The 27,877-nt window shown below is 35.7% G+C and overlaps 1 protein-coding gene across 2 annotated transcripts in view; it reads left to right on the top strand.

Moving 5' to 3' along the window:
* The first annotated feature begins 5,383 nt into the window (after positions 1-5,383).
* Positions 5,384-27,877, top strand: part of LOC129249788 (probable serine/threonine-protein kinase mps1) — an 88,848-nt gene continuing 66,354 nt past the window's right edge. For both annotated transcript variants that reach the window (XM_054889422.1, XM_054889420.1), the window contains exon 1: positions 5,384-5,497. In XM_054889422.1, coding sequence (XP_054745397.1) covers positions 5,474-5,497 — 24 coding nt within the window. In that variant the 5' untranslated portion in view covers positions 5,384-5,473. The remainder of the gene's footprint in view (positions 5,498-27,877) is intronic.

The following is a 27,877-nucleotide window of genomic DNA, read 5'->3' as shown; positions in this document are numbered from 1 at the left end:
CTATATTTCAAAACACTTGTACGTTCTATGCATTCTCGTCTAAAATTAGCTTCAACACAAAAAATCAATTTCACCAAATTTGTATAAAGTTTAAAATTTACTAAAACGCATGCACCAAAGTCTGAGGACGTTTTACAATGTATTTTGTTTATATTGTAATCTTCTTTTCAAATTAAAGCAACGAACATTAAAGTGACTTTGGTGCTTATAATTCAAATATCCTCGTATGTATCGTTGAATGTACATTTAAATTTTTGGAAAATTTATAATAATTTGAATGAAATTTCATTTGTCAAGGGTACATAGAAATGTACATTCATGCCTTGGAAAATGCCGTCGTCGATTCGTCAATTTGATTTTCTACAGAAGCCAAAAACTGTGCAGAGCCAATATATTATACTAAAGAGAGAATTCACTGTAATCAACTCTGTAAAAAATTTCACCACACCACGACGGCGGTTAGACTTCATTTTTGACAAATCACACTATTCGCAGCCCAAGAGATTTCTCTATAACAGAGGAACCAATTTTCCTTTAAGTATTGTGATCTTTCGGCAATTGTTAAGTCTGATGAGCATTTTAATATCTTTAGAGAAGATTTCAACACATTTCAAAAGGTTTTCTAGATGCTTTGGTTTGCGGGCATAAAGCTTCAAATCGTCTACGGTTATTATTATTATTGTTATGGTTATTATTCCTTTGCCACTTTCCCTCCCGCATACCGCTCGAAGCGGGGTCCATATCACCGAACACGACGGCATTTAACGAATGCAATTCGTTTCGGTACTGTTTTGTTGATTAAGTTTTATTGCTGGTTTAAAAATGTTCGCGTTATGTTGCATGTTTTTAATTAATATGTTTTTAATATAATAATAATAATAGCTTTTTGAATTTTATGATGTATGTAAATATGTATATCGGCTTTAATGTTCAAAAATTTGAGGTTATTGACAAAACTTTTGTGAACTACCCCAGTTGCAGACATAATAAAAGGTTTTTACTGTATTTGGTTTCCAAATTCTTTTCACTTCTATTATTAAATCATTTTATTTCTCTAGTTTTTCGGTATATTTTCTGTGTATATTCGTATCATGGAGTGTGCTTATTAAAATAAAAATGGTGGTTTTGTTCGTTTGTTTATTAGCGTTATATCCGGTCTATTGTGGGTGATTGTTCTGTTTGTTCTTATGGCGATGCCCGAGTATATCGTGTATGTATTGCTCATTTTCCAATATATTCTCAGGGATGCATTCATAATAGGGTGAAGTATTTGTAATTAAGCCTAGATTATTCGATATTTCTTGGTGTAGTATTTTTGCCATATTGTACTCTTACTCTAGCGCTTAATGTAATGTGGTACCTATAGACATCGCAGGCAGAATTGCCGCTGCACGTACCGCAATCAAACTGAAGGGCTTGGGCTATAAGCTCAATCTCACATATGGGCACTCAAGCATCCTCAGAAACTTTGAGCTCATCTCCTCGTCGACGGGTCAGTGTGTGCCCTCGCTTAGTCCAAGCGGAACTTTCTCCACCCATATTCCATCAAGGGAGGAGTGGACCGGGAGCAACACTTGGGGACAGGTCCTGGTTAACCTGTTCACGGATGGCTCGAAGTTGGACGTAGGGTTGGAGGAGGAGGTCCCTATCAAACTTAAATTCAGGTTACCGGATCACTGCAGTGTGTTCCAAGCAGAGGTGGGTGCTGACTGGCTACTTACTTGCGTAATAACTGTTAAGAAAGTAAATATTTACTCCGATAGCCAAGCGGCAATTATGGCTCTAGGCTCTATTATGGTGCATTCAAAACTGGTCAGGGAACGCCTGGTCTCTCTCTCGATTGCGTCAGAGCTCTTCGGTATAAAGATAATTTGGGTACCTGGTCACAGTGACATTACTGGAAACTGCGAAGCCGACGAGCTGGCCAGACAAGGGACCTGTGAGGTAGTGTGCCCGCGAAAGGAGAGGATCGGGATCCCCTTGACAACCTGCGCTCTACTCTTCGAAGGATGGGCTTTGCAGTCGCGAAGTCTTTCTGGCCACATTTGGATAGGAGGCGTTCGAGGGATATTCTGAGGATGACAAAATCTCATCTCTCAAATTTCGTGCTCATCCATCCGTTTTGCGTCAACTGTATGGAGGATGAGGTGGAATCATCTCAGCACCTGCTCCTTAGCTGCCCAGCTCTCGCGGGACTAAGATTCAATCACCTTTTTTGTCACTTCTTTTCTGCGCCTGCTGATATAGCAGGTCTTGATAACAAAAATCTGATGAACTGCATCGGCAGCATAAAAAGGCTAACACAACCGCAAATTAGTCACCGTTCATAGTACACAATACAACTCTCCTCACCCCTTTCCTTTTCGTCCTATCGTGTTTTCCTTCACCTCTTTTCCCCCTCTTGCAATGGTATCACAAAGGATGAACCAAACTTCTTTCATCTAAGTGGGCCCACTCTCTGGGCAACTATTACTACCTAACCTAACCTAGCTACGTAGCGGTTAATTCTGTTTTGTTATTGTATGGCCTATTTTTATATTTGGTTTAAAACCTAGGTATCATATTTATAAAACTCATTTTCTTCCATTGTTAGGAGTGTTTCATTGTTTAGTGTTTCTATTGTGTTTGTTTCCGTCAATCCATTGTTCGAGTTTTATATGTTGGGTTTTGTATTTATCTATTCCGAATTCCATTTTTATGTGTATGGTAAATTTATTTTTATTAATCTTTGTAATTCTTCCTGATTTTTTACAATTTCATGACTTCCATGTATGATATAGTAAGTGATTTATATTCTAATTGTTTTGTTTTGGGCTTTTTATATTAAATCGATATTCTGTTTTATTGAGTATGTTTGAGAGTGGATTCAGACATATACAGAAGCACAACGCACTTAATGCATCTCCTAGGAATATTCCAGTTTTCATTTTAATTGAATCTGCTATTTTATCTATAGATGGAGTTTGTAGAAGCATATTTGTTGTCCAGTTTTTCATATTTATTTTAAGGAATTGATATATTTCGGGTGTATTTTATATATTTCTAGCCCTTTTAACAGCCAGCTATGTGTTAATTTGTTAAACGCTATTTTGTATAATAATTACATAATATAACGTCTATGTAGATTTCGTTGCTCTTTAATGGCTTTTTTTATGTGTATCCATTCGGACAACATGACCCAGCCAACGTAGCCGCTGGATCTTTATTCTCTGATCTATGTCTATGTCGTCGTAAAGCTCATACAGCTCATCGTTCCATCGTCTGCGATATTCGCCGTCGCCAACTTGCAAAGGTCCAAAAATTTTCCGCAGAAGCCTTCTCTAAAACACTGCACTCTTCTGCGCCAAATATGTTAAGACGGGCATTATGAGAGCCTTGTGACATTAATGAGATGATCATTTTATAAAGAGTGGGTAAGCATGTGATAGATCTGTAATTTGCTGAATTATTAGTATGATCATTATTTGGTTTCATGAAAGTTATGCCTTGAGTAAAAAAATATGGTAAAGTGTTTGAGTCGTTTAGAGAATCGTTTATTAGTTTTAGCAGTCTATTGCGTGTTGATGTTAGTATTTTGTACCAATATTTCCAGTTGTGTGTATTTTTTAAAATTTGTTACAAATTCTGTTAGGGTTATTGTGATGTTTTCTTGTGTTTTTGGGGGATTTATCATATGTTTAAATCATGGTTGTTTATGATTATACAGTTTCTCCATCAAGGTAAGGTTCGCAACTACCGGAGTTAACATGTGGCCCGGATATAAATACCAAGGGACAATGCTTCTTTGTTTAGAGTTATGGTGTATTAATGGTTCTGATCCAAAAAGGACCTTACTATATTACATGCTTTCAGTTTGACTGCTTTTTGTATTTGTTCGTGTTCTTTTTTTTCTTCTATGTTTATTGATTTTAGGTTTTGAATAAATGTTTTGCGTAATATTTTGGTTGCTGATATTATGATTGGTAGTATTTCCACTTAATTTTTTTTCCAGATATTTTTAATTTTTTGTGCAAGCTCTTTGTATTTTTAATTTTTTTCTACGCATTTGGTGTGTATGTTAGTGTCATTATTGACTTTTACTTCAATTAGTTGTGTAATTTTTTCTTTCGTACCTATTATTGTTATATCTGGTCTGTTGCAAATTATTGTCTTATCAGTGTGTTTTATTCTCTAGTATATTTTCGGCTACATATTGACAATATGGTGTTGTGTTATTTTTATTATTATTATGGTTATGGTTGTTTATTATTATTATGTATATTATTACTATTATTTTTAGCGCTGGGGCCTATTTTGTGCCACTTAAACCAATTTAGAGTATCTCTCTGGGTCCAACTTCCTCAATATATGTTAGTATTTATGCGCCTTTACTCAGTTGATAAAAAATGTTTACCCAAGTATTTGCGCTGTTTATGCATCAGTACTGACGATACCAGCAGATGATTGACGGTTTTATTTTCCTTCCTTCAGAACCTGCAAGTTCCACTGGAGTATAATCCGAGGTTAGTAAGATGATAATTCAGTCTAGATTGCCCTGTTCCAATTCCTGTGATGATTCTTAATTTATTCTTATTTACAATAATTCCATGCAATCTTTAAATCGATTTTGATTGAGACAAACCTGGTAGATTGCCCCAATATTCTATGTATTTTTCCACACTTTTATTGTTTAAATTAAAAATATATCTATTAAGAATTTGCAATTTTACTTAACTGAATTTGCTATCTAATTTCCTCTTATTTTTAAGTTTTTAGGGTACGAAAACAATTGAACGAATTATCACAAACTTGAATATAACTAGGTTCTAAAAAATAACGAGACATGATGTGTAGTACAAATATATCATTAAATATTATTATTATACAAATAGCTCCGCTTGAGACGACGTTTGCGCACTCATGATAGACGCCGCAATTTTTGTCTGATAAAAGTTAATTATGATAAATTATTTAAACAAAGATAAGGCTGTGCACAAATATTTTACTTCACATCACTATACTTCATCATTAAATATGTTAACAAATTTTATATCAAAGCCAGCTCAGTTTCTGATAGTTATTATTATAAAGCTGTTATTGAAACTTTCATGATATTGCAAATTTTGAATTCTAATATGTAATACTATATTTTGTTATTTTGAGTGAGTAATATTTGTCAATTCTTCTTAAATAAAATGTTAAAGAATGCTATTGGATAATAACCTTACTAGGGTTATACAGAATACACTCTAATTCCAGGTCCAAGTACAAGCTATTCGGTTTTTTCCTTGGTAATTTATGTTATAAGAAATAAAATATTTTATGTACCCATAAATAAATGCGTTTGTAGACTAAACATTTTGAATTCAAATGAAAATATAAATTTTTCTTTCCCATTTTCTAGACCGAGGAAAATTTAGCTACTGGACGAAATTGCAAAGATTTTGTAAAGTTTTCATTTAAACAGAAATTATAATACAAACACTCAAAAACAATGGAACCAAATACTGAGACCGCGGTAAGTGCAAAAAAACTATTTGCTGTAAAATTCTTACCACATTCAATTGCTGGCTTCTTGCTTTTGCAAGCTATGCATGCATCTTCATCAATATCACTTACATAAATAGTTAAGAAACACTACCCGCGGCAACAATATAGTAAATACTCGTACAGTAGAAATTCGATTCTTGCACGTAATGAAAACCGCGCTCAGTGCAAGTTTCGAGGTTGTCGCACATACTGAGCTTCTTCTATACAAATTAAAATAGTTTTTTTACTGATAGTAATCCAAGTTTGTTTGCTTTTATTAAATTAATTATATAAACATTAAAGCGATAAGTTGCATTTGAAATTATAGAAATTTTCGATTTTGGTTTGTTTTGTACACACTCGCTTGTTCAGTACCACATTGTTTCTGAGCCTCTGCAGCGCGTAACATCGGTTAAGTAAGCAATGTTTTGCTCTGCCTGATCCAAGCATACTATACTCGTAGATTGTATTATATGACATCATTAGCTCCTTCTTCAACTCTTTCGTTGCCTTCGTTACAGTATTATTTATTTAAATCTGTGGGTGCCGAATGAGGTTGAACAATCCATTGCAGATTGGGAGACTTGCAGCAATAGTTCTTCTTCTCGAAGCAAAATTGTAGTGAATTCAATATTAAAACAAAGAGGTGTGATATTGTTACAATCCCAGTCAGACACTTTTTCAAACAGTTTCTGAAACGATGACTGAATTTAAGTTGCAGTAAGAACATCGCATGCTCTAGCCAAAAAGCATATTGCATCGTTCAGGTCAAGGTCAGGTTTGTAGACAACAGGCATACCAGTAGAAAAATTTAATGAGCGTAGCATTATGATTATCATTATCGGCATTATATAAGTATATATGCTCTTTTATCAAGCTTAAATCCATTATTATTTTGTTAAATTTGTCCAAAAATGTGTTGATGGGATTTTTGATAATTTTTCTACGCAAATTTTTAGTTTTTTTGGTATAAGTAAATAGTAACTAGGCTTTCCCTTTCTTCATTTTTGGAAACTCAGAAATCTTAAAATTAAAAAAAAAAAATACCATAACCAGAATGACATTGACGGTACTTCCCCGAGCTTCTGAAAAATACAACGTAAAAAGAGAAAACGAGAAAGACGAAATAAAAAGTGTAGCAAGTATCGAGGTAAAATTTTTCTAATGTCGCAAGTACTGAGTACGCATAAAAAAAAAACACTGTATTGGAAGTATCGAATATGTGCAAAACTCGAGCTTCTACTGTACCTACATACCATACCTGTACTATATACCATATATGAAAAAATTAATATAAAAAATTATATGAAACTTTAGCTAATTCAGTGGAATGTAATTAAGTACATGTATGTGTGCTTACTTCCTTTCCCTTTTCGAATATAATATTGGGGTACATTCAGTTGACCCGTGTTTATTTCAGACGCATACAACTTTCAATCGGGATATGTATCTGTTAAATCGGAAAAATATTTTTTTGATGTACCGTATAAATACCTGTATACCATACATGTCATACCATACCAATATAAATATACTAGCTGTACCCGGCGCGCATTGCTACGCCAACAACTAAAATAAATTTAAGAAAAATAATTTTAAAGAAAAGTCAGTACACAAATATTCAATTCGTTCTAAGCCCTTTTACTGATTTTGTTTATTTCGAAAAAATTGTAACATTAAAAAGTTTAGTTTCAATTCGATGTTTATTAAAGTGCTACGGGGATGCACAATATTTCTTGTTTTTCCATCTGGTGCGTAGACGAATAAATCAGAAGGTTTTCCGACACGTGAGCAAGCCACATACAGCTGTCCATGTGAGAAGCATGGATTCTTCAAATTTAATCTACACACTTGTAAAGATTGTCCTTGTGCTTTGTTAATAGTCATTGCGAAAGCGATTCGCACCGCGAACTGTAAACCTTTCAATTCGAATGGCATATCTGTCGGGATCATTGGGATACATGGCAACAGTACGTCTTCACCTTTGAAATTTCCAGTCAAAATTGTTGCCTCGATAACATTGTTCATCATTTTCTTGATTGAGAGTCTGGTTCCGTTGCAAAGTCGTGGTGCATTTATGTTTCGAAGAAAAATGATGGGTACGCCAATTTTCAATGGAAGAACGTGTGGCGGCATGCCTGGCAAATCAAGCGAATTCAAGAATTCAGTTGGATAGTTGACCACCTAATCTTGATTCTCCACAGTATCGATGGACTTATATGTTGTCGTTTCACTGGGTATTTCATGCTGAATGCTTAAGTTGATGGTATTGACGTCGATGTTTTTGGCTGCTAATATAGCACGCGTACTGATCCACTGAGGGTTTTTGTAGTTTTGTGCAATGTTTGGGAACACTTTTCGCACCAATTCGTCGATGCTTTCTGTGAGTTTGCTGGCAGGGTCATACATTGTGTAGATTCATCAATTTCCATTCGCCCATTTCCAATATAATATAATTGTATTGCAAAATTTCCAGGCAATGCATCCCGTTGTAGTTGTACTCGCATGTTAGTTTTCAAAGTCAATTTCTGTAAATGAGGCCATAGAACTGATGATTGAAGCCATGCATAAAGTTCATCAGCGGGTGTTGAACATGGTATAATGGGCAGTGTTTGTTGAAAATCACCAGACAATAAAATGAGTGCGCCACCACAGATCTGTCTGTTTCCTCTCAAATCTCGCAGTGTACGATCAAGCGCTTCCAATGCTTTCTTGTGAGACATTGTACATTCATCCCATATGATAATTTGACACGTTTGGAGTACTTTTCCCATTCCAGAGTTTTTGCTGACGTTGCATGTTGGTGCCTCAGTGTTTTGCAAATTCAACGGCCATTTCAATGTTGAATGCGCTATTTGACCACCATCCAAAAGAGTTGTCGCAAGTCCAGATGATGCAATAGCCAGTGCAATATTATTCTGTGATCGTATGGTTGCCAAAGTGAAAAAAGGAAAGTCTTGCCTGTACCACCGGGTGCATCTATGAAAAACAGTCCACCGCTTTGTTCTGTGATTGCACTCATAATTCTGTCAAACGCAATGCGTTGTTTTGGAATAAACTGCGGAAGATTTGTTCTAACGAATGTCCCCAATTCATCAGATTCATAATGTGTTTCTCGTTGCAAACCACGATCGAAAAGATGGTTTGCAGGGCGGCTTGAAGCAGGAATTCCCAGTTGCACCAGTGCCTTGTTAGCGATTGTCAAACATATGTCTTCAATCAAAATCTATGTCAAATCTATGAACATGTCATATTCGTTTTCTCTGTGTAAAAATACATGGTCATACTAATTTTTATGACAATCGGTTGAACAGGGCGTCAGTTGCTACTCTGCAGCGCCTGCACCTGGTGGCGAGTGGCATGAATGAGCATATTCTACAAACCTTCTCCGTGAAAAAATACATATATAACTTAATAAAAGACTTATTAATTCCTTTTTTTTTGTAAAGAGAGGACTATGTCCTCTATGTCTTATTATAATTTTTATTTTTTGCCGGAAGACTATGTCTTCTTAGTCGGACTGTTGATTTATTAATAATTTTGTTTCTTACTAGCTACTTAATATTAAATGTCGAACAGCAATCATCACATTGAATGCAACGTGAGCTATAATGCAACGTGAGTTGTTTGAGGTGCATTCAATGCAAACATGTCGTCAGCACTTTAAGTAAATATTTTGAGAAAGGTAAATGATTAAAGGAGGGGATTGAACTTTATTAAAATAAATATGTTAATTATTAACTCCTCCCTTCTTAAATTGATTGTCCTCAATCATTTAAAAAAACGGAATATTGTTCAATCTTGGTGGTTTGATAGGAGCTTCTAATACTATTGGTTTATGGGATTCAGCACAATGTTGCACACTCATTGTCGCATGAGGCTCGTTATTCGTGTGTGGAATTTGAGATTCCCAAACAATTATTTTTTGTGTATTTTTAAACAAAAATCGTAAGCATGCTATGGAAATGATAATTAGACTAAGGACTAAGGATAACAGAGATTGACCGTCCTCCAATTTTCAAATGTTTCTGAATAGTTGGAATAGTTTTCAAAAGGAGCGGGCTGCATTAGGGCGGGGATGATTTGTAAAGGTGAGGCTTCTATATTACTAAAGGTCCTATTGTTAATTTTAATAGTGCTGTTATGAAATTTAGTAAGAAGTGTTCCAGATATGTTTCTCCGCGTTTTATCAACATAAATAGCTGTGTTGCAATCATTTACCAGGATAACCCCTAACTCGATCTCTTCGATTAATGGGATATGATGATTGTTGCTCGTTACGCATGTAGAATTTTGACTGCTTATAAGATTAGGAATACATTTGGTATTTGAAATGTTCCTTATTTGGTTTTCTTTAAAAAATATTATATTATTATATTTTTCACAATCATTTGTTACACCATATATAGTGTTGTCGTTTCTTAAAATCTGCTTAAATTCTAAATTAATTACAGAGTTTTTTTTTACCGGTCTTAAAATTATGTTTTCATAGGTTTCCTTTTTTGTTAAGGGAATCTTAACCAAATAAAATATTTTTTTACTAGTATTGTATAAGACAGATACTTTGGCAAATTGGAGTGCCTCTTCGGGGCTCACAAAAACAATATTTTCTTCTCTAATTTTACTTGTAGCAGTTTCAATTTCTTTTTTATCTAATATTAATGGGTTGACAATTCCAAGCTTCGCCCATTCGATTCTATTTTGAATATTTATTAACTCTTCCTTAACTAGTTTTACTCTATTTTGTAGATTTATAACTATTTCGTTTTCTAATAATAAATACATGTGTTCAGTAACCACGTGCCACACCCTTTATCTTTATGTGCATCTATGTATCAAATACACAAAGACCGGTTTAGTGTATATAGAGAAAAATATCACGCCACTTATTACAGCAATATGAGGCTGCATATGCTTTGAGGCCAGCGATATCTTTCATTCCAAGTTCAACAGCATAAGTGCACAGAACAAATTTTTTCTTTGTCAATAAACTCGTCTCGCAGAAATTCCAACCGGTGTTTTTTATTTTCTTTTGTTTAGTATAGTTCGATTTAAAGGCAAAAGTCTCGATTCCGCATCATTTTTTGGTCCTTCGAGCCGGATCAGACGCGAGATAATAAATTTAAGATTTTTTTAAGGGTTTCTCTTAGTATACATATGTTCTGCAAAACGCACGCTGTTCGGGTTAAATTGCAGTAAATCGACATGCAAAAACTGAGGTCCAAACGTGCATTGCTGAAGGGAGCTGTTACACGCATTTGCACGTTTGTGAATAGCAATGGCATCGATCAACCCATTGGGAGTGTCGCTTGGAACGTCTGGAGGAGATTTGGGTGGAATACAAGGACATTGTTCGGGTAATGATCGAGAAGAGCGAAAACGTGGAAGGAATGCATGTTGAGATCAAGGCAGACTGGGAAGAGTTTGAAGAGCGAATGCTCTGCATAAAAAGCAAACTACGGTTGCACATAGCTGAAAACTCTCGAGTAACGGCAGCTACATCAGCTACATTGGAATCAACTCGTCAAGATGCTGCAGTAACGAGTATTTTATCATCACAAACTGACATCCTGCAAAATTTGGCAAGACAAGTGTCTAGTTCTAACATAAGTTTTTTGCCAAAGCTAAAAATAAAAGCATTTGGTGGTGAACTTACGGAATGGAAGGCATTCCATGACTCTTTTGTCAGCGCAGTTCACAATAACACAGTGTACACTGCCTGCCAGAAGTTCCAGCTGTTAAAGAGTTATTTGGCTGAAGCAGCATATGAACTAGTTGGGCATATTTCTGAAACAAACGAAAATTACTCAGAGGCTTGGAGTAAGCTAGTTCTTGATACAATAAATTAGGTGTTATTGCTAACACGCATATTACTAAATTTATAAATTTGGCAACTGCTACTAGTCAATCATCGATTAATTTGCTTAAGATATACGATGGCGCAGATGAGGTTTTGCGTGGATTACGCGCCTTAGGAGAAGAGGCAGAGAAACGCGATATCTGGCTTATACATCTTTTATTATCCAAGATTGATCCAGCTACCTCTAGGGAGTGGACTAAATTACATAAATCTAATATTGATTTTCCTACCATTAATGAGTTCCTTAGTTTTCTAGATACCACATGTCTCGCCTTGGAGTCTGCTGTACTGACAACAACATCACCTACTCGCCAACGTATAGTCTCAGTGAAGGCTCATCAAACAACAGTAACCAGGTCAATGCCTTGTGCAGTGCAGCGCGTTTTCTAGATTGGATGTTAAGGAACGACGGGACTTTGTGGCCAGTAAACGCATTTGCTTCAATTGCTTGAGAGTGGGACACATATCAGCCAATTGCCGCTCTAAATTCTCTTGCCGCATCTGTCGCAAACGTCATCATAGTCTCCTTCATCAAGACACCACTGAGGCATCACTACAACGACAGCGTGATGAGCAAGGGGTTACCGTCAACTTCAACGCATTGCCAGAAATCAACACACTCCTTCCTACAGCGGTGTGCGAGGTTACTGATTGCTATGGTGAACAACAGCAGTGTCGCATGTTATTAGACAGCGGCTCGGAAAAAACAATAATCTCCGAAAATTGCGTGCAGCGTTTGGGTTTACGTCGTCAGCACTCAAGAATACCAATACATGGCTTAAACAACATAGCTAAAGGTATTTCCCATGGCTGTGTCTCCCTTCATATAACCTCCATAGTGGATGGTGAATCATTCAATGTCGAAGCTCTGATTATGCCAACAATTTCCTCATCCATCCCGGTGCAACGTCCTGATAAAGCGCAATACTCATCATATCTGTCACTTGATCTGGCTGATCCGACATTTTATATTCCTTCCCATGCCCATTGACATTCTTTTAGGGAGCGGAAAATTCTTTGAAATTTTGAAGGGTGAGAAGATCAACAACAAAAGCCCAAATTTGAAAGCATTTTCGACAACACTTGGGTGGATTGTGGGCGGAGACCTTACTTGCCGTATAAATAAAAGAAGCGTAGGCGTACTCTTCAACAATTTCGATATCGATAAGGCAGTTTCACAGTTTTGGGAAACAGGAACTGAACTTTTTAAAATACATAATGAATTAATAGCGCTTTTGAAAACTGCTGGAATGAACCTGCGAAAGTGAACTGCTTTGAACTGTTACAATCGCTTCCAGAAAATATGCGCTAAATGTCTTCAATGTCATTTGAACCCACGAAACCGTTAAAGCTGTTAGGATTGAAATGGAATCCCACTAACGATGTATTTGAGTTCTGCGTATCACCCTCTACAACAGCTAGGGTAACAAAACAATCAATATTATCTGATGCTGCTCGCATATTCGACCCCCTCGGGTTTTTGACCCCCACAACGGTTCTGATTAAAATGCTTTTTCAAGAAATGTGGTTAGTCAAACTGGAATGGACAGATGAGGTACCCGCTGATATAGCTACTCGTTGGATTAATCTGAGGAGCACACTTGAACCGCTGAACACACTAAAAATTGCCAGAAGGGCGATATTTAAACTTGGTCACAATGAATTCCACGGTTTCTGCGACGCGTCGCAAAATGCATATGCAGCAGTTGAATATTGTCGATCAGATTACCATGGTAGTATCTCCACGCAGGTCGTTGCTTCGAAAAGCCGCGTAGCTCCCCTTAAAACGGTGTCATTACCACGTCTTGAGCTATGTGGCGCCGTACTATATGTGGACAGACTCCTCAATTGTTTTACATTGGCTTTCAGCCTTCCCAAGGCGGTGGTCAGTGTACGTGGCAAACAGAACATCTGAAATTTTAACATCTTATACACGATCTCAGTGGAAAAGTGTTAGGTCTGCAGACAATCCAGCGGATCCTGGGTCACGACGGGTCTTGCCTTTAGAGCTCAAATCCTTAACTATCTGGTGGAACGGTCCAAGTTGGCTTGCTAAGGCAAAACAGTTTTGGCCACAAAAAAATTCGCTATTGAATATACCTCAATACAACTTGGAAGAGCGTAAGAATAAAAATCAATGTATTACTAAACTTTTTCTTATATCAACAGAACATCATGTCGTCCTTGGCTCCTTGTTACAACACATGTCTATCTGGTCTCGATTGGTGCGTGCCGCAAAATATTGCTTGAGAGGTTCCTTACGGAAACAAAAATTTAGCTCATTTATGAGTTCCAATGAATTGCATGATGCTACTAACTTTATAATTCGTTCTGTGCAAGAGGAATTGTTTGCAACTGAAATTTCTGCTTTGAAAGATCACAGAGCAGTAAAAGTAAGCTTTCAAGCCTCACACCATTTTTAGACAGCGCTCGAGTACTGAAAGTGGGAGGTCGCATAGGAAACTCATCAGCGACATTCAGCATTAAACATCCCGTATATTATAAGCGAAGCATATCGTCACCGGAATGATTGTTAAATATATGCACTTAACGCATCTACATGTCGGCGTGAATCACTTGATTTTTATAATAAGGCAGCAGTATTGGATTCTGGGTGCACGCAACATCGCACGACGTATTCTGCATGATTGTATTACCTGCTTCAAGTTACGAAAAACTAAACAACATCAATTGATGGCTGACTTACCCATGGAGCGAGTACGGTTTCAGCGAGCTTTCAGTAAAGTGGGTTGTGATTATGCAGGCCCATTTCTTCTTAAAGTAGAGATTCGCAAGATACCTCGACGGGTAAAGGGCTACATTGCGTTGTTCGTTTGCTTCATAACAAAGGCTATTCATCTAGAGTTAGTCGGAGACTTGACGACCCAATCATACAGCGGCGCTTTAGATCGATTTATATCACGCCGTGGCAAACCGATGGAGATGTGGTCAGACAATGCGACTAACTTTTTGGAAGCGAAGCGGAGCCTCAACGAAATCCAATATATCGTGAGCAAACAGAATAACAGTTCCGACATAGTTGATTATTTTGCGCGCAATAATATTTCTTGGCATTTTATACCACCGTCCTCACCCCATTTCGGTGGTCTCTGGGAAAGTGGCGTCCAATCAGTCAAAACACATCTAAAGCACGTAATTGGCCAGACTGCTTTAACTTATGAACGATTTTATACGTTACTCATTCGAATTGAGGCAGTTCTTAATTCCAGGCCGATGTGTCCCCGTAACGATGGGGAAATTGATGCACTTACTCCAGCTCATTTTTTAATCGGACATCCATTCACGCCAAGCCATAAATGGCGAAAAGATGAGCGGAATTTCAAACTTGGAGACATTGTTATTCTCAGAGAGGCAAATGTACCGCAGTCGCAGTCGGTGCTCGCAAAAGTCATTAAACCACATCCCAGCGCAGATAACAAGATCAGAGTAGTGACGGTGAAAACATCAAAGGGAGAGTACATGCGACCCATTCATAAACTGGCCCTGCTTCCAATCTCAGTAGGACCGGAGTGCTCCAGCGGAGGGGAGGATGTACAGTAACCACGCGCCACACCCTTTATCTTTATGTGCATCTATGTATCAAATACGCAAAAACCGGTTTAGTGTGCATATGCTTTGAGGCTAGCGATATCTTTCATTCCAAGTTCAACAGCATAAGTGCACAGAATAAATTTTTTCTTTGTCAATAAACTCGTCTGGCAGAAATTCCAACCGGTGTTTTTTATTTTCTTTTGTTTAGTACAGTTCGATTTAAAGGCAAAAGTTTCGATTCCGCAACAACATCTTTTCTTATTACATTAGAAATTTTATTTACTATATCTGTTAGACTTTTTAATCTTTTATTAAAAACTTCGTTAACGTACACTTGTTTATTATTATTTTTGTTTAGATCATTTATATTACTAGCTATTATTTCGAAGTCGTCGTGATCTGGAGATCCTGCGACATATTTCAAAATAGTTCCTATGGGATTTATTGCTCTTTTATTTTTTATAGTGGGTGTTATATTTTCTAAAATATTTTCGGTAAGGCTTAATTCGTGGATAAGGATGGGATACAGGTTATGGTGATTTGGGATGTTTTGTTGGATAAATGTATGGGTATTTGATATGGATATTGCGTACTGTGTCAGATCTATTGAATGTAAAATGGTAAAAGTTCCTTGCTGAATTTTCGCTGTACCTCTATTAATTGTCACAACATACGAAGAAGTGTAATCCAAAATTTGAGCGTCAGTTTTTACAAAGGTTAAATACAATCTGTAAAGATAACTTATTTTCTTTTAATATTATTTTTATAGAAAATTGTGCCTGTAATTGTTAAAACAGTAGAGTTTCTATCTTCTTTGACTATTTCCTTTTTATACCCTGGAGTTAGTTTTGATCCTAGTCTCTTGTTAACTTTGACAAAAATTTCTTCTCCTGGTAAATACATTTTTATTTCGTGCCTATTTTGATTATGGTAGTTTAAGTCCTGTTTTTCTGTTAAACGATTGATGATTTCTTGTTTGTCTAAAGTTGTTCTTTTTGGATCGTTACTTGACTTTCTGTTAAAAATATATATCTATCGGTTTTCTGACTTGTTATACTCGTATATTGCTCTGGTAAGTAAATCATGAAAAGTAGTGTGAAGTTTGTCGGGTTTTAAGCATCTCATAATCTCTGAAAGGGTCGAGTGAAATCTTTCTATTTGACCATTAACAGAGCTAGAGTAGGGTAGTGTAGTGTAGATTTCGATGCCAAATTGATCTTTAAGAAGAAAATTTATTGATACGGAATTTAGGGATTTTTATCGACTTAGGGATGCCAAAAGCTAAAACTATTTCTTTTAATGGTTCTTTAATATCTGCTATTCCCCTAGACTTTAGAATTTTGACTAAAGCGTATTTCAAAAATGTGTCTATTGCTGTTAGTACGAGATTTCCTTCGGTGGAGTAAATATCAATGTGGACGATTTTTCCAGGATTTTGTGGAATTGGTGTGGGTTGGAATTGTGGTTTATTAGGACGGCGATCGTATTTTTGTTCTTTGCAAATTTAACAATTTTTAACAATTCTATTGGATTTTTCCGTCATTTTTAGGAAATGAAATTTTTTGTTTATCTGCTCCCTATTTCCTCTGGCTTCTCTGTGGGCTCTTCTGTGTTCTTTGATTAAGACCTCTTCTTGTTCTACATCATTAGTTATTTCTTTGACCTGTGACTGGGTGAATCTTATTTCCTAATTTATGAAATATTCGGAATAAAATTCTTAAATTATTCCCATGATTGGCTCAGTAGTTAGTATTCCATTAATTACGCTGCGATTAAGATATTTTTTTAGAATCGAGATTAATATATTTCTGGGATATTGCGGTTTTTTTATTAAATGCCTCTGATAAGTTGGAAAGGGAATTTCAAATTTGTAGCTATCATGGTTGTCTATTAAAATATGAATTTGGTTTTTGAAGGCATTTATAAGACATTCCACTGCTGGTATTTTATTGTCTGATGAGCTTTCGTCGCTATGTTGGGTTGCTGTCATTGAGTTTATCTGTGGTGGCCTAGATAGTGCATCTGCTACCACGTTTGTTTTACCGGATTGATATCTGAGTTCATAATCGTATTCTTCTAAAATGGCTTTCCATCTCTTCATTTTGCTGTTAGTGTTTTTACTACTAAGAGCATATGTTAAAGGTTGGTGGTATGTGAATATGATTACCTTTCGGGGTCCGTACAGATAGTTTCTCAGTGAATTTAATGACCAAATTATAGCCAACATTTCTTTTTCGTTTGTGGCGTAACTTTCTTCGGTTTTACTCAGTGTTCGGGAAAGGAATGTTATTTGCTTTTTGTTTTGCGATAAGACTACACCGTTTGCGTAGTCGGAAGCATCGGTCGTTAACTCGAACGATTTTTCAAAGTCAGGATGAGAGAGAACTATATCACTAGATACTAACGAGTTTTTTAATTTTTGAAATGCATCCAGGGCATTCTGGTCTAAAGATATTTTTGTATTCTTGGAGGCATTTTTTGAGATGCGTCCTTCCTCCCCTCTTAAAAGGGATGTGAGGGGTTTAGCAAGTTTCGCGTAATCTTGGATGAAGCGCCCATAATAACCTGACATGCCTAGAAAGCTTCTCAAATTTTTTAGAGTTTTTGGGGGTTGTAGTTGGGCTATTGCTTCTACTTTTTGTTTGTCAGCTTTTATTCCTTCAGTTCCTACAATAAATCCTAGAAATTCTATTTGTGTTTTTAAAAATTCACACTTGTCTAGCTGTATTTTGAAGTTTGCGGACTCTAATGTTTCAAATATTTTGTATTGATTTTTGAAGTGTTCTTTTTCGGTTTTGGAAAATATAATTATGTCATCTATATAGACATAGTATATTTGACCTATGTGATCCCTTAAAACATCATCCAAAGTACGTTGGAAAATTGATGGCGAGTTTTTCAATCCGAATGGAAGTCGGATCAATTCAAATTTTCCGTTATTGACTGAGAATGCGGTTTTTTCTATGTCGCATTCTTTTAGAGGAATTTGGTGGAAACCACTTTTAAGGTCTACCACTGATTCCACACCACCACAGATTCGCGAATGTATGATGTATGATTTTAATGTCGCCAGAAACTGGGTTGGCAAAAAAAATTTTTTCGGTTTTGTTTAAATTGGAATTGTTGTCGCATTTGGTGATGCGGTTGGAGCGCTGTTGCGGGTTATGGTAAGGGAAGAGCTGTTGATTTTAAAATGTATTTTGTTGCATACTGTTCATAGGGGTATTATATTTGGTAGAGTGTTGAAACGTTAATTCCGGGTGAAATGGTCTACTACAATATAATTTTGTGTGTTCAAAGTACGCATTGAAGGAAGTGGTTGCTGTTGACGATGTTTGTGGTTTTGGTGTTTATTCGCGTATTCCGATTTATAATGTTGGTTTTCCAACTTCAAGCTAAGATGTAGTGCTTGTGGAAGATCTGAAGGTTCACGAATGCCTAGGAGTCTCGGTAGGTCTCCGTTTAAGCCTCTTACAAAAGTATCGAGAGCTTTGTCTCGATATGTCTGGGTTAAAAGTCCATAGAATTTTGGAGTCCCCCTCATTGAGTTGTAGATTTGTAAAACCCTATCAACACTTTCTTTCCAGGAGGTAAATTCGGAGGGGTTTCCAGAAAATTCCCTCAAACTTCTTACTATATCTGGAATTTTGTCCAAATCGTTTAAATTTTCCCTGTATCTCTCGTCTATGGTTTGGTCATTTCCGTAATTTATGTCCGCGTTGGGATTTATTATAGACTGCACAATACTCCTACACTGTTGCGCACAAATCCTATTCTCTAATTCGACATTCATTTGAAAATTTTGTGGTCCTATTTTGGGGCTTGGTCGGCGTCAGGATTGTTCAGGACAGGTAGTCTTATTAGGTTGTTGGGATTAGCCATAGTATTTTAAATTGGTTTTTTTTTCTTTAATTTTATTTCCTTGTTAAAAAAAATGTCTCTTCTTTCTTTTTATGCTGATTTGAACTTGTTAAATTGTTTATCTAGTTATTAATCGTTTTTATTGGTTTTTAAGTTTTTTTTTCTAATTTGTTATTATTTTTGTGTTTATTAACACTTAATTCACTTAACTAGAACCGTTCCGATGGCACGAATTTTTTCCGTTTTACTTTCCGTTACTAAGGATTCAAATACAATTCAAAAACGAACGGGTGCCTGCGGACGGACACGTACAGGCTCAGGTTCTGTGGTATATTTTTTTATGCACTTAATAAAAGACTTATTAATTCCTTTTTTTTGTAAAGAGAGGACTATGTCCTGTATGTCTTTATTATAATTTTTATTTTTTGCCGGAAGACTATGTCTTCTTAGTCGGACTGTTGATTTATTAATAATTTTGTTTCAAACTAGCTACTTAATATTAAATGTCGAACAGCAATCATCACATTGAATGCAACGTGAGCTATAATGCAACGTGAGCTGTTTGAGGTGCATTCAATGCAAACATGTCGTCAGCACTTTAAGTAAATATTTTGAGAGAGGTAAATGATTAAATTTGGAAATGTGTCAGCAATTGAATTGCGACAAGGGGGATTGAACTTTATTAAAATAAATATGTTAATTATTAACTTATATGCCAATTTTTATAATAATCTGGACAAACCTGGAGAAATGCTCGGTCTGAAGTACGAATGTTATTTTGTTAGTTTGCATATATACAATACATACATATGTACATGTATTTACTTATGTTATATTGTACGATTTGACAATAAATGTGGTATAGCGCTATATTCCAAATAAGTCGTCTAAAAAATGGCAAAGATATCAATAGACATCATACTTTTATGGATTTTTTTCAACATAAAATGTTAGGGGGTTCAGGAACTATAAAAAATATAATTTTAAGTTGTATTCAACTATGCCTGCAGCCTGCATTATACGGACATACCTAATTTGTCGGTTATATTTTCAGTATAACACCGCAAAACGGCATACAAAATCATTGTACAAAACAAAAAGGAACACTGCTCAAGTGACAGCTATGGGAGTAGTAGTAGTGTAATAGAATTGAGAGGAGTAGCGCTGGCTGCGCTACACATAAATAATTTCGCAAGTAGAACTCCGGCCGATTCCAAATTTTCTGGTACTACTCCAACTACAAAGAGTACTGTACAATTTTTTTTGAGTAGTACTATGAGGTACTAGCATTAACGACACGCTCCAATACTCATCTGTTCAATAAGCAAAATTGTCGTTTTTGGTCACCTAAAGGTTAGAACCCACTATTAAAACATAGACAGCCACTTCGAAGCACCAAAATGATGGCTTGGTGTGCATTGGAATGATTGGCCAAATGGGTTGATGCGTGACTAACATTCGGATGGGCACGAAAAACCAAATGAGAGAAAATGTTTTTTCTAATAGCGGTCGTCCCTTGGAAGGCAATGACAAACCTCCAAGAGTAATTCTGACACGAAAAAGCTGCTTATAAAACAAAAATTGCTATTCGGAGGCGGCATAAAAAAAAACTGTAGGTCTCTTTAATTGTGGAAAAAAATATCAATATAGCTCAGCCAAGCACCCAATAAAGGGTGCGAACGCTAATTATATATAAAATAAACAAAATTTAATAAAACTTCACAAATTTTTTACACAAAATTAACTTATTATAAAACTATATAACCATAATTTTAATTAGCTGCAATAACTTTCTCCATCCGCGTCCGCAAGCGATTGCATGCCCAAATCAAATGGTCCTTATTCATATTGACTATAACGGTATTAATTGCAGCCTTCAGAGAAGAAATGGGTTGCTCACAACACCTAGCATCATAAGAGTGGCTAGAAACTTTGTGTGCATGGCAACAGTAATCTCTGTAGGATTGAAACATAGCCATCTGCCATTTCTGCGGTTGGTCTGGTGCTCTTGGTCAAAAATTTTTTTGTCAGAGAAAACCCATAACCATAACAGAAGGCGTTAGACATAACGTAGGATTTATGTATATCGGAGATCTTCATAGACAACTCGACGAATAAGACTCTCAGAAACATTAAGCTCCCTCGAAAGGCAGCTCATTTATTTTGAAGTGACTTTATGAGTGATCGCTCACAGTTGTTGAATAAATTCTACAGATCGGAGAGTCTCAGAACGTTCCTCGCTCGTTTTGCGTTTAGCAACAAATTGCGCTTTGCCGCCTGATGCTTCCAATTGGCGGCGAACCTTGTTAACGAATGAACGGGTGCACAACGATAAGTGCACGTAGATCTCCATGTCTTATCTATAAAAGAGCAAAAGGAAAAATAATGGCTTCGGGAAGTTATAGCCACATATATAGGCTTATACATGTTTTCAACTACCACACACACACACACATGGTTTCAGCAAGGTTACGCCACGCCGCAGACGGCCAAAGGTACCAAGGCGATACTGCGTGATTTCCACCTTAACAAACTGATGAGCCGTTTCTGTGGCCCGATGGGGGTACTTCAAAAGTAATGTTCATGAAAAGACCCAGGGATGATCTCAGCACTAAAAGAAAATACCGTTCATGAGGTTAATGGCATCCCGTCATCACTTCTCCAGCGAATGACACGGTGTGTGGAGCACAGGTTCAAGAATGTATCAACATTTAGTGGATATCATTTTAAAAAGTTAGATCCGCGATTGCCCTCTTTGTAATAGTTTATGAAATAAACTTTTATCTTTAGTCATTTTGTTTTAAATTTAGCTTTTAATTTCTAATTCTGCCACCAACCCCCCGTACGAGTATGTTCTTATAAAAATAGTTTTTTTTTATAAAATAGTTTAAATATGAATTGTATTTACAATACTATTTTAGTCAAAATTACTAAACATTTTACTAAAGCAGTGTTACTTTAGTCTCTGGAAACCGTTGTATTCAATCGAACAAGGAACAAGGGTTAAAAAGTTATTTTTACATTGGAAAACACCTGGTCATGCAATAGGGAATTAGACACAACGAACTAAAAATATGGAAACAAGTTTTTATATTTAAGATCCTCTTTGTATTTTACGGGCCGTAAATATTTTTAAAATCGTTTGAGTATGAATTTAGTCCACTAGTAACATGGCGAGTTTTTATGATTTCTTGGCTGTTTTTGTATTTTGTTTATAAACCCCGTTAATGATTTTATTTTTTTCATGCAAGCTTATGTGGGGTAACGAATAGTAAATCAAAAACCAGTTTTATATATTAGATCCTACCGAAGAGTCCCAGAAGCAATTTCGAATTTCTGGATTTTTTTAAATATGCAAAAATGATCATTAATGTACAACGAAGCACAAATCGAGTTATGGGGAATTAGTTTTGATATTTAAGACATTGTAAAACAAGATATTTTTTAGTTGTATGTGCTATAAAAGCTTTCACAATTTTTTTTAACCAATTTTTCTAATACTTTGTTATTGTGTATTCGCAGTATTCTTTTTACAGTATATAAAGGGTGGCTGCCTTAGTTGAGTCCATCTTATTTTCGTCTAGTGTAAGCGCTTGTTACCGAGGAGTGAGTATGACAATTTCTTAATACTTATTAAGAATGACTCAAGGAAAGGTCTTCTTTTCCCGGTATCCTTTAGCTCTATGCTGCTGATTTTTGCACCACTGTCCGACTAGGAGATAGCCATGCCGGCTTTTACCAGCCAGGTCAAGCTCAATGACGCTGTTGCTCACGGAGAGCTGGATAGCATGTACTTCAAAATTGAAGATTTCTGCACTCTTGTGCAGTGAACCGCAGTATGCGCAAAGCATAATTGGCTAGAATTTAGTATAATGCCGATCGCTTTGGAAAAAACGGTAAAAAACGGTAAAAAGGGGGTGATAGAGGGGTGTATCCCCATCTTAAAACTGAAAACAGAACCTGCCGGAGGCTTATAGCTTTTAAGTAATTTAATGTTAAAGTTCTATAATTTAGCGAAAAGTTGGTGTTGCCATACACCTGAAATGAAAACGAAGTTCGCACGCAGGGATGTTCAGTGGAAGGTTCATTGTAAAACTGCAGTATTTTTTGCTGTAATTTAAAGTTGAGAAATGAATTTGAAAATAAAAACATACAACTCATTTAAACTTAAAAACAATGATATTAAGCGTATCACAAAAAATAATAAAGTAATTAAAATTAAATTAAATTAATTAACACAGTATTTTTGCGTAGAACTCCTTTTCGCGTGGGCGGCCTTCGGCCGCGCTTCATAAAAATAACCCTCATCAGTCCAACTCCGGCTACGCAATCCACAGTATTTTTGCGTAGAACTCCTTTTAACGTGGGCGGCCTTCGGCCGCACTTCAAAAAAATAACCCTCATCATTCCAACTCCGGCTACGCAATCCACAGTATTTTTGCGTAGAACTCCTTTTCGCGTGGGCGGCCTTCGGCCGCACTTCAAAAAAATAACCCTCATCAGTCCAACTCTGTGTAGCCACAGTATTTTTGCGTAAAACTCCTTTCCGTGTTAAAACCATTGAACCCAAAATTAAAACGTCATATGCGTGTATGTAGTAAGCAGGCACAATAACCCCCATTCCCATCATTAACACTAAACTCAAGTACTTAATTTTTGTTTTCATTTGCAGGCATCCGGCAACACCATACTGTTGTAATTCCAATCTTCTTCTTGTTCGCGCTTAAAATTGGAATGTGATTGCATAGGCAAATGAATTTGCATTTAATTTTAATAGATATAATTAGAATATTAGCATAAAAATCGGTACAAACACGCGTGTGAGTGTATATTTGGTGATTTATAGTGAAATGTTAAAAAATATAGAGTGTAATGTGGCAAATTATACTGATGTTCCCAAGGGCATTTTGAATGTAAATAATTAAAAAATTATTATTTCCCGATTAATTTAAAGTTATAAAGAGTGTTCCTTAACATCTCACTAACATCTCCACCAAGTTTCATTAAAAAAAACATTATAGTTTGCCAGAAATTCCAAGATCGGCATTGTTCTAAATTCCAGCCGCATAATTAACCCAGATAGTTAGCACCTTCTGCGTGGCACCGCCTTCTCTGAAGACCACAGTTAGTCTTAGTCCCTGCCTAACAGCTTGTTCCGACTTTATAAGAAAGAGGTGAGGGTTTTTCAAAGATTTTTAGAATAAAAAAGTAGTAGCGGTCGTAAAATAAAGTTTGTTGTTATCTGAGTTCATCTGCCAGCCCTCATATCGATCGGTATCCGGGCACTTAGAAATTACGTTTCTCATGGATAGTTTGAAAGTAAAAAACGATAAAAAACAATAGCGAAAGAAAAGGAAATGAATGAAAAATACCATAATAGGAAAAACACTAGCGTTTGTTAGAAAAGCCGCATATTTTCGGAAAGCAATCTATGCTTAGTTATTTTAAAATATTATAGTTTCGTTGAACTTTTATTAAAAATAATAGTAATAAATTGGGTGTAGAAATGTATGCGTTTTTTCCCCTATACAACACAGTCCGGCCCAGTTTGAATATGTATGTATATAAGCTGTTTGTGTTATTAAGTTATGTCGAGAAGCCTTAAAGTTATTTTACGTAATGTTCTTTTACTGTTTATACATATGTATTTATTTGTTTGAGTGCACCCATGAAATATGTGTATGTGTATATATGTTCCTTAACAGGTGTCAAGCACCAGTGAATCCATCAGCAGCACTTTAACGTTGCAGAAGTCGACAATGGTAAGCAGCAGCTGCAGAACCAGTAGGAAGGTAGCTTCCATGAGTTCGCTTGCTATACCAAACGACAATATGTTGAGCAAGTTAGCTATAGGCGAAATGGAAACTCCTACCGATATAAGCAAGCTACTCTCCAGTGATGTTAGAAAATCATTGTTGCAATATGATGATCAACTGCCAATGGCAATACCATCATCATCCGTGGCATCCTCATCATTATTAGCAAAAACTTCGAAGGAAATAAAGAAATGTTCAACTGTCATGGCTAAATCAGGTATAGCAATTACTAGTTCCGCCATATCAACCGAAACTACTAAGAACCAGCTAATTACTGCAGATTCAATTACTGAAACCTCGTCAACTATACTTGAATCCTCTGAATCTACCGAACGCGCTGTAATGCAGATATTAGCTAGTATGGAAGTCGAAAAACCAAAAGATTGTTCTTAATATTTACATAAATTTATCCTTATATATACGTATGTACAATCAAACACAGATATTGAATATCCTTATTTATTTATGAGCATGTATAAGTTTGTAATCCCGTTTTTACTCTACACTTGTATAGACATTGTAGGCATAACTTGTATGTGTATGGCTCATTACCGTTTGCTCGAATGCTTTTGACTTCTCATTTTAGATTCGAAAATCGTTTTTTTTTTAATGCTGACTAATTTTGGTAGTTAGCTGGCCAAATGCATTCAAATTCCAATCTGTTAGTAATGCAACTATTAATTAACTATTATTTTTCTCAGAAAGCAGTGGTGCCTTCTTCTTTTTTCTTATAAAGGTATCATAACGGGATGTTAGCCATCTTATATTTAATGCGTTCCTTTCGAAAAACCACCTTAGGTTACCCTCCTTAATCATGTTTCTGTTATACAGAGTTACCGCGAAAGTCGTCGTAGATACTTTAGGGCATTATTTTTTAGATCATTATGATTGACTTGGCTATATGATTACTTTTAAAAAATAATTCTTAAATGCTTTTTTATGTTAGTTCAAGGCCTGTTTCTTTATTTTTTTTAGGTAAAGGGTATGTAAATTAATAAAAGTCATCAACAAATTTGATCCAAGCCCTGACAGTGAAAAGTTGCTGCTTTACTTTTTATGCAAATTATTTTTAAAAGTAATATGTCTTTTTAGCTATCAAAAAAAAAAAAAAATTAATTACAATCAAAATTTGGCTCTTTTTTAACTGTATCATTTAAGCTGTGGCGTGAATTCTCTGAATGTTTTTGTTTTTTTTTTGCATTACAATGAAATGAGTGAACACAACAAAAAAGCAAAATAAATAAGATATCTGGATACTCGGTTTTTCCATTTTCGCAAAATATTGCGAAATAGATAACACTTTATCAACTAAGGCGTATCAACTAAGGCGTAAGTGATTGTAAATAATATTGTTCTTAAGTATCTAGGACGAGCAGTAACCCTCTATATAATATACATAAAAATTTTATCTAGGTATGTTTGAGCTATGCGACCAGCTATTAAAACTGAAAACTAAATTTTAAAAGTTGCTGTATAAATATTAAGTTACAATATTTAAAAATTAAATTATGATTATTTTTTCTCACAAATGCATTCGACTTCTAAAAGAGTGATCTATAGGTGTATACATAAATATGTATATGTATGGTATTGTCTGTTCTTGTATAATTAAGTTTATTAAATAAGATTTTCTCTTGTTTGGTTCAATAACTTGTGTGTTACTCGACTAATATATACATCCTGAAACAAAACATGTATAATATATAAATGAAATGAATTAAATATAAATACAGACTTATTGAATTAAAAAAAAATGATAAAAGCTTTCTAAATGGATATTCAATCTTTAAGATTCGCTTTACCAATAAGATTACGCGTTATGGGATTAGACTGTCACAAAAAATGAACGCCCCCAAAGTGCTAATGCTTAATATATAGTAATCCTGCGTTTTGGTTATTTATTAGGCAGTCAGAATTTTTTGTAAAAGACTTCTTCTTCTTAATTGGTGCAATAACCGCTTACGCGATTTTGGACGAGTTTAACAAAGCGCGCCAGTCGTTTCTTTCTCGTGCTAACCGGCGCCAATTGGACACACCAAGTGAAGCCAAACCCTTCTCCACCTGATGTTTCCAACGCAGAGGAGGCCTTCCTCTTCCTCTGCTATCACCAGCTGGTACCGCTTAAAATACTTTCCGAGCCGGAGCGTTTGTATCCATTCGGACGACATGACCCAGCCAACGTAGCCGCTTTTTAAGTGGCGGGTCCCAAACCCAGCGCACAACCAGCTACCCTGGAATGCTTCGCCTTCTCACGTTAGTTCACTCCCGAACGGGTGTTCGGAAGTTACCCAGAGGATACGTGGGCTAATCCCGGACGTTATGAGCTGCTTGACCATATGCAGAAGAATCGTCCTGGCCACTCCAAAGTGAAAGGCGGTCAGTAACTTTCCCCACTTGCGTGGACTTCTACACATGGAACCATTCTTTGTAGAAGACTATAAATTATAATTGGAACGGTTATAAATTTTGCATAACAATATTCTGGTGGTCAAAAATTCTAAAAAAATGTGAAAAAAATTATAAACAGCTTAAATTTCTCTGGACCTCAATTCTCGACTTTCAAAATTATGTAAAGAAAAAATAATGTAAAATTAATACCCTGGGTATAAAAATCCTGTATTTAATTTGTTTTTTGCCCATAGTTCTGTATTTTTGAAAGTACTAGAAAAAAAGTTGTTTTCTTTTATTTCAATAAGAAGTGAAAACAATTGGCAATAATATATCGATATTAAGACTTAATAGAAAATAATATACAATTGTATTTCTATCGATTTTGCCGTTTTTGAAAATTCCTAGAACCGTACGGGTAATGAAAAAAAGGTGAACAGCCATTATCCGTGCGGTTCATAGAATTTTCAATAGAAAATTTTGTAAAGCAGAATTTTGAAATACGTCAGCTCGAAATAAAGAATTTTATCAATTACAATTTTACAATACAGAATTTTAACACCCGTGATTTCGAATACTGAATATTGTTCCATAAAACTCATAATATATTTCCAAAATTTTACGTAAAATATGAACACATAGAAATAAATTTAATGAAGAATTCGAAACAAGATTAGGCTTGTTAAAGTGGTTAAATTTGTTGCTTTAAAAAACTTTATTTTGTTTATTTAGTATTATGGATGGTATTGTTTTTTTTTAAGATGCAAAGAAATTGGTAGAAAAGTTTAATTCAATAATTTAATACTTGTTGTAGCAGGGCCAACTTAAAAATATTCTACATTTGTAAATTTTCAGGACACTCATATTATTTATATATATACATACATTTTCC

Source organism: Anastrepha obliqua, chromosome 6 (assembly GCF_027943255.1).
Source record: "Anastrepha obliqua isolate idAnaObli1 chromosome 6, idAnaObli1_1.0, whole genome shotgun sequence".
Classification (NCBI taxonomy): Eukaryota; Metazoa; Arthropoda; class Insecta; order Diptera; family Tephritidae; genus Anastrepha; species Anastrepha obliqua.
The sequence above is the reverse complement of the archived record's forward strand: the minus strand, read 5'-3'. Positions and strand labels throughout refer to the sequence as shown.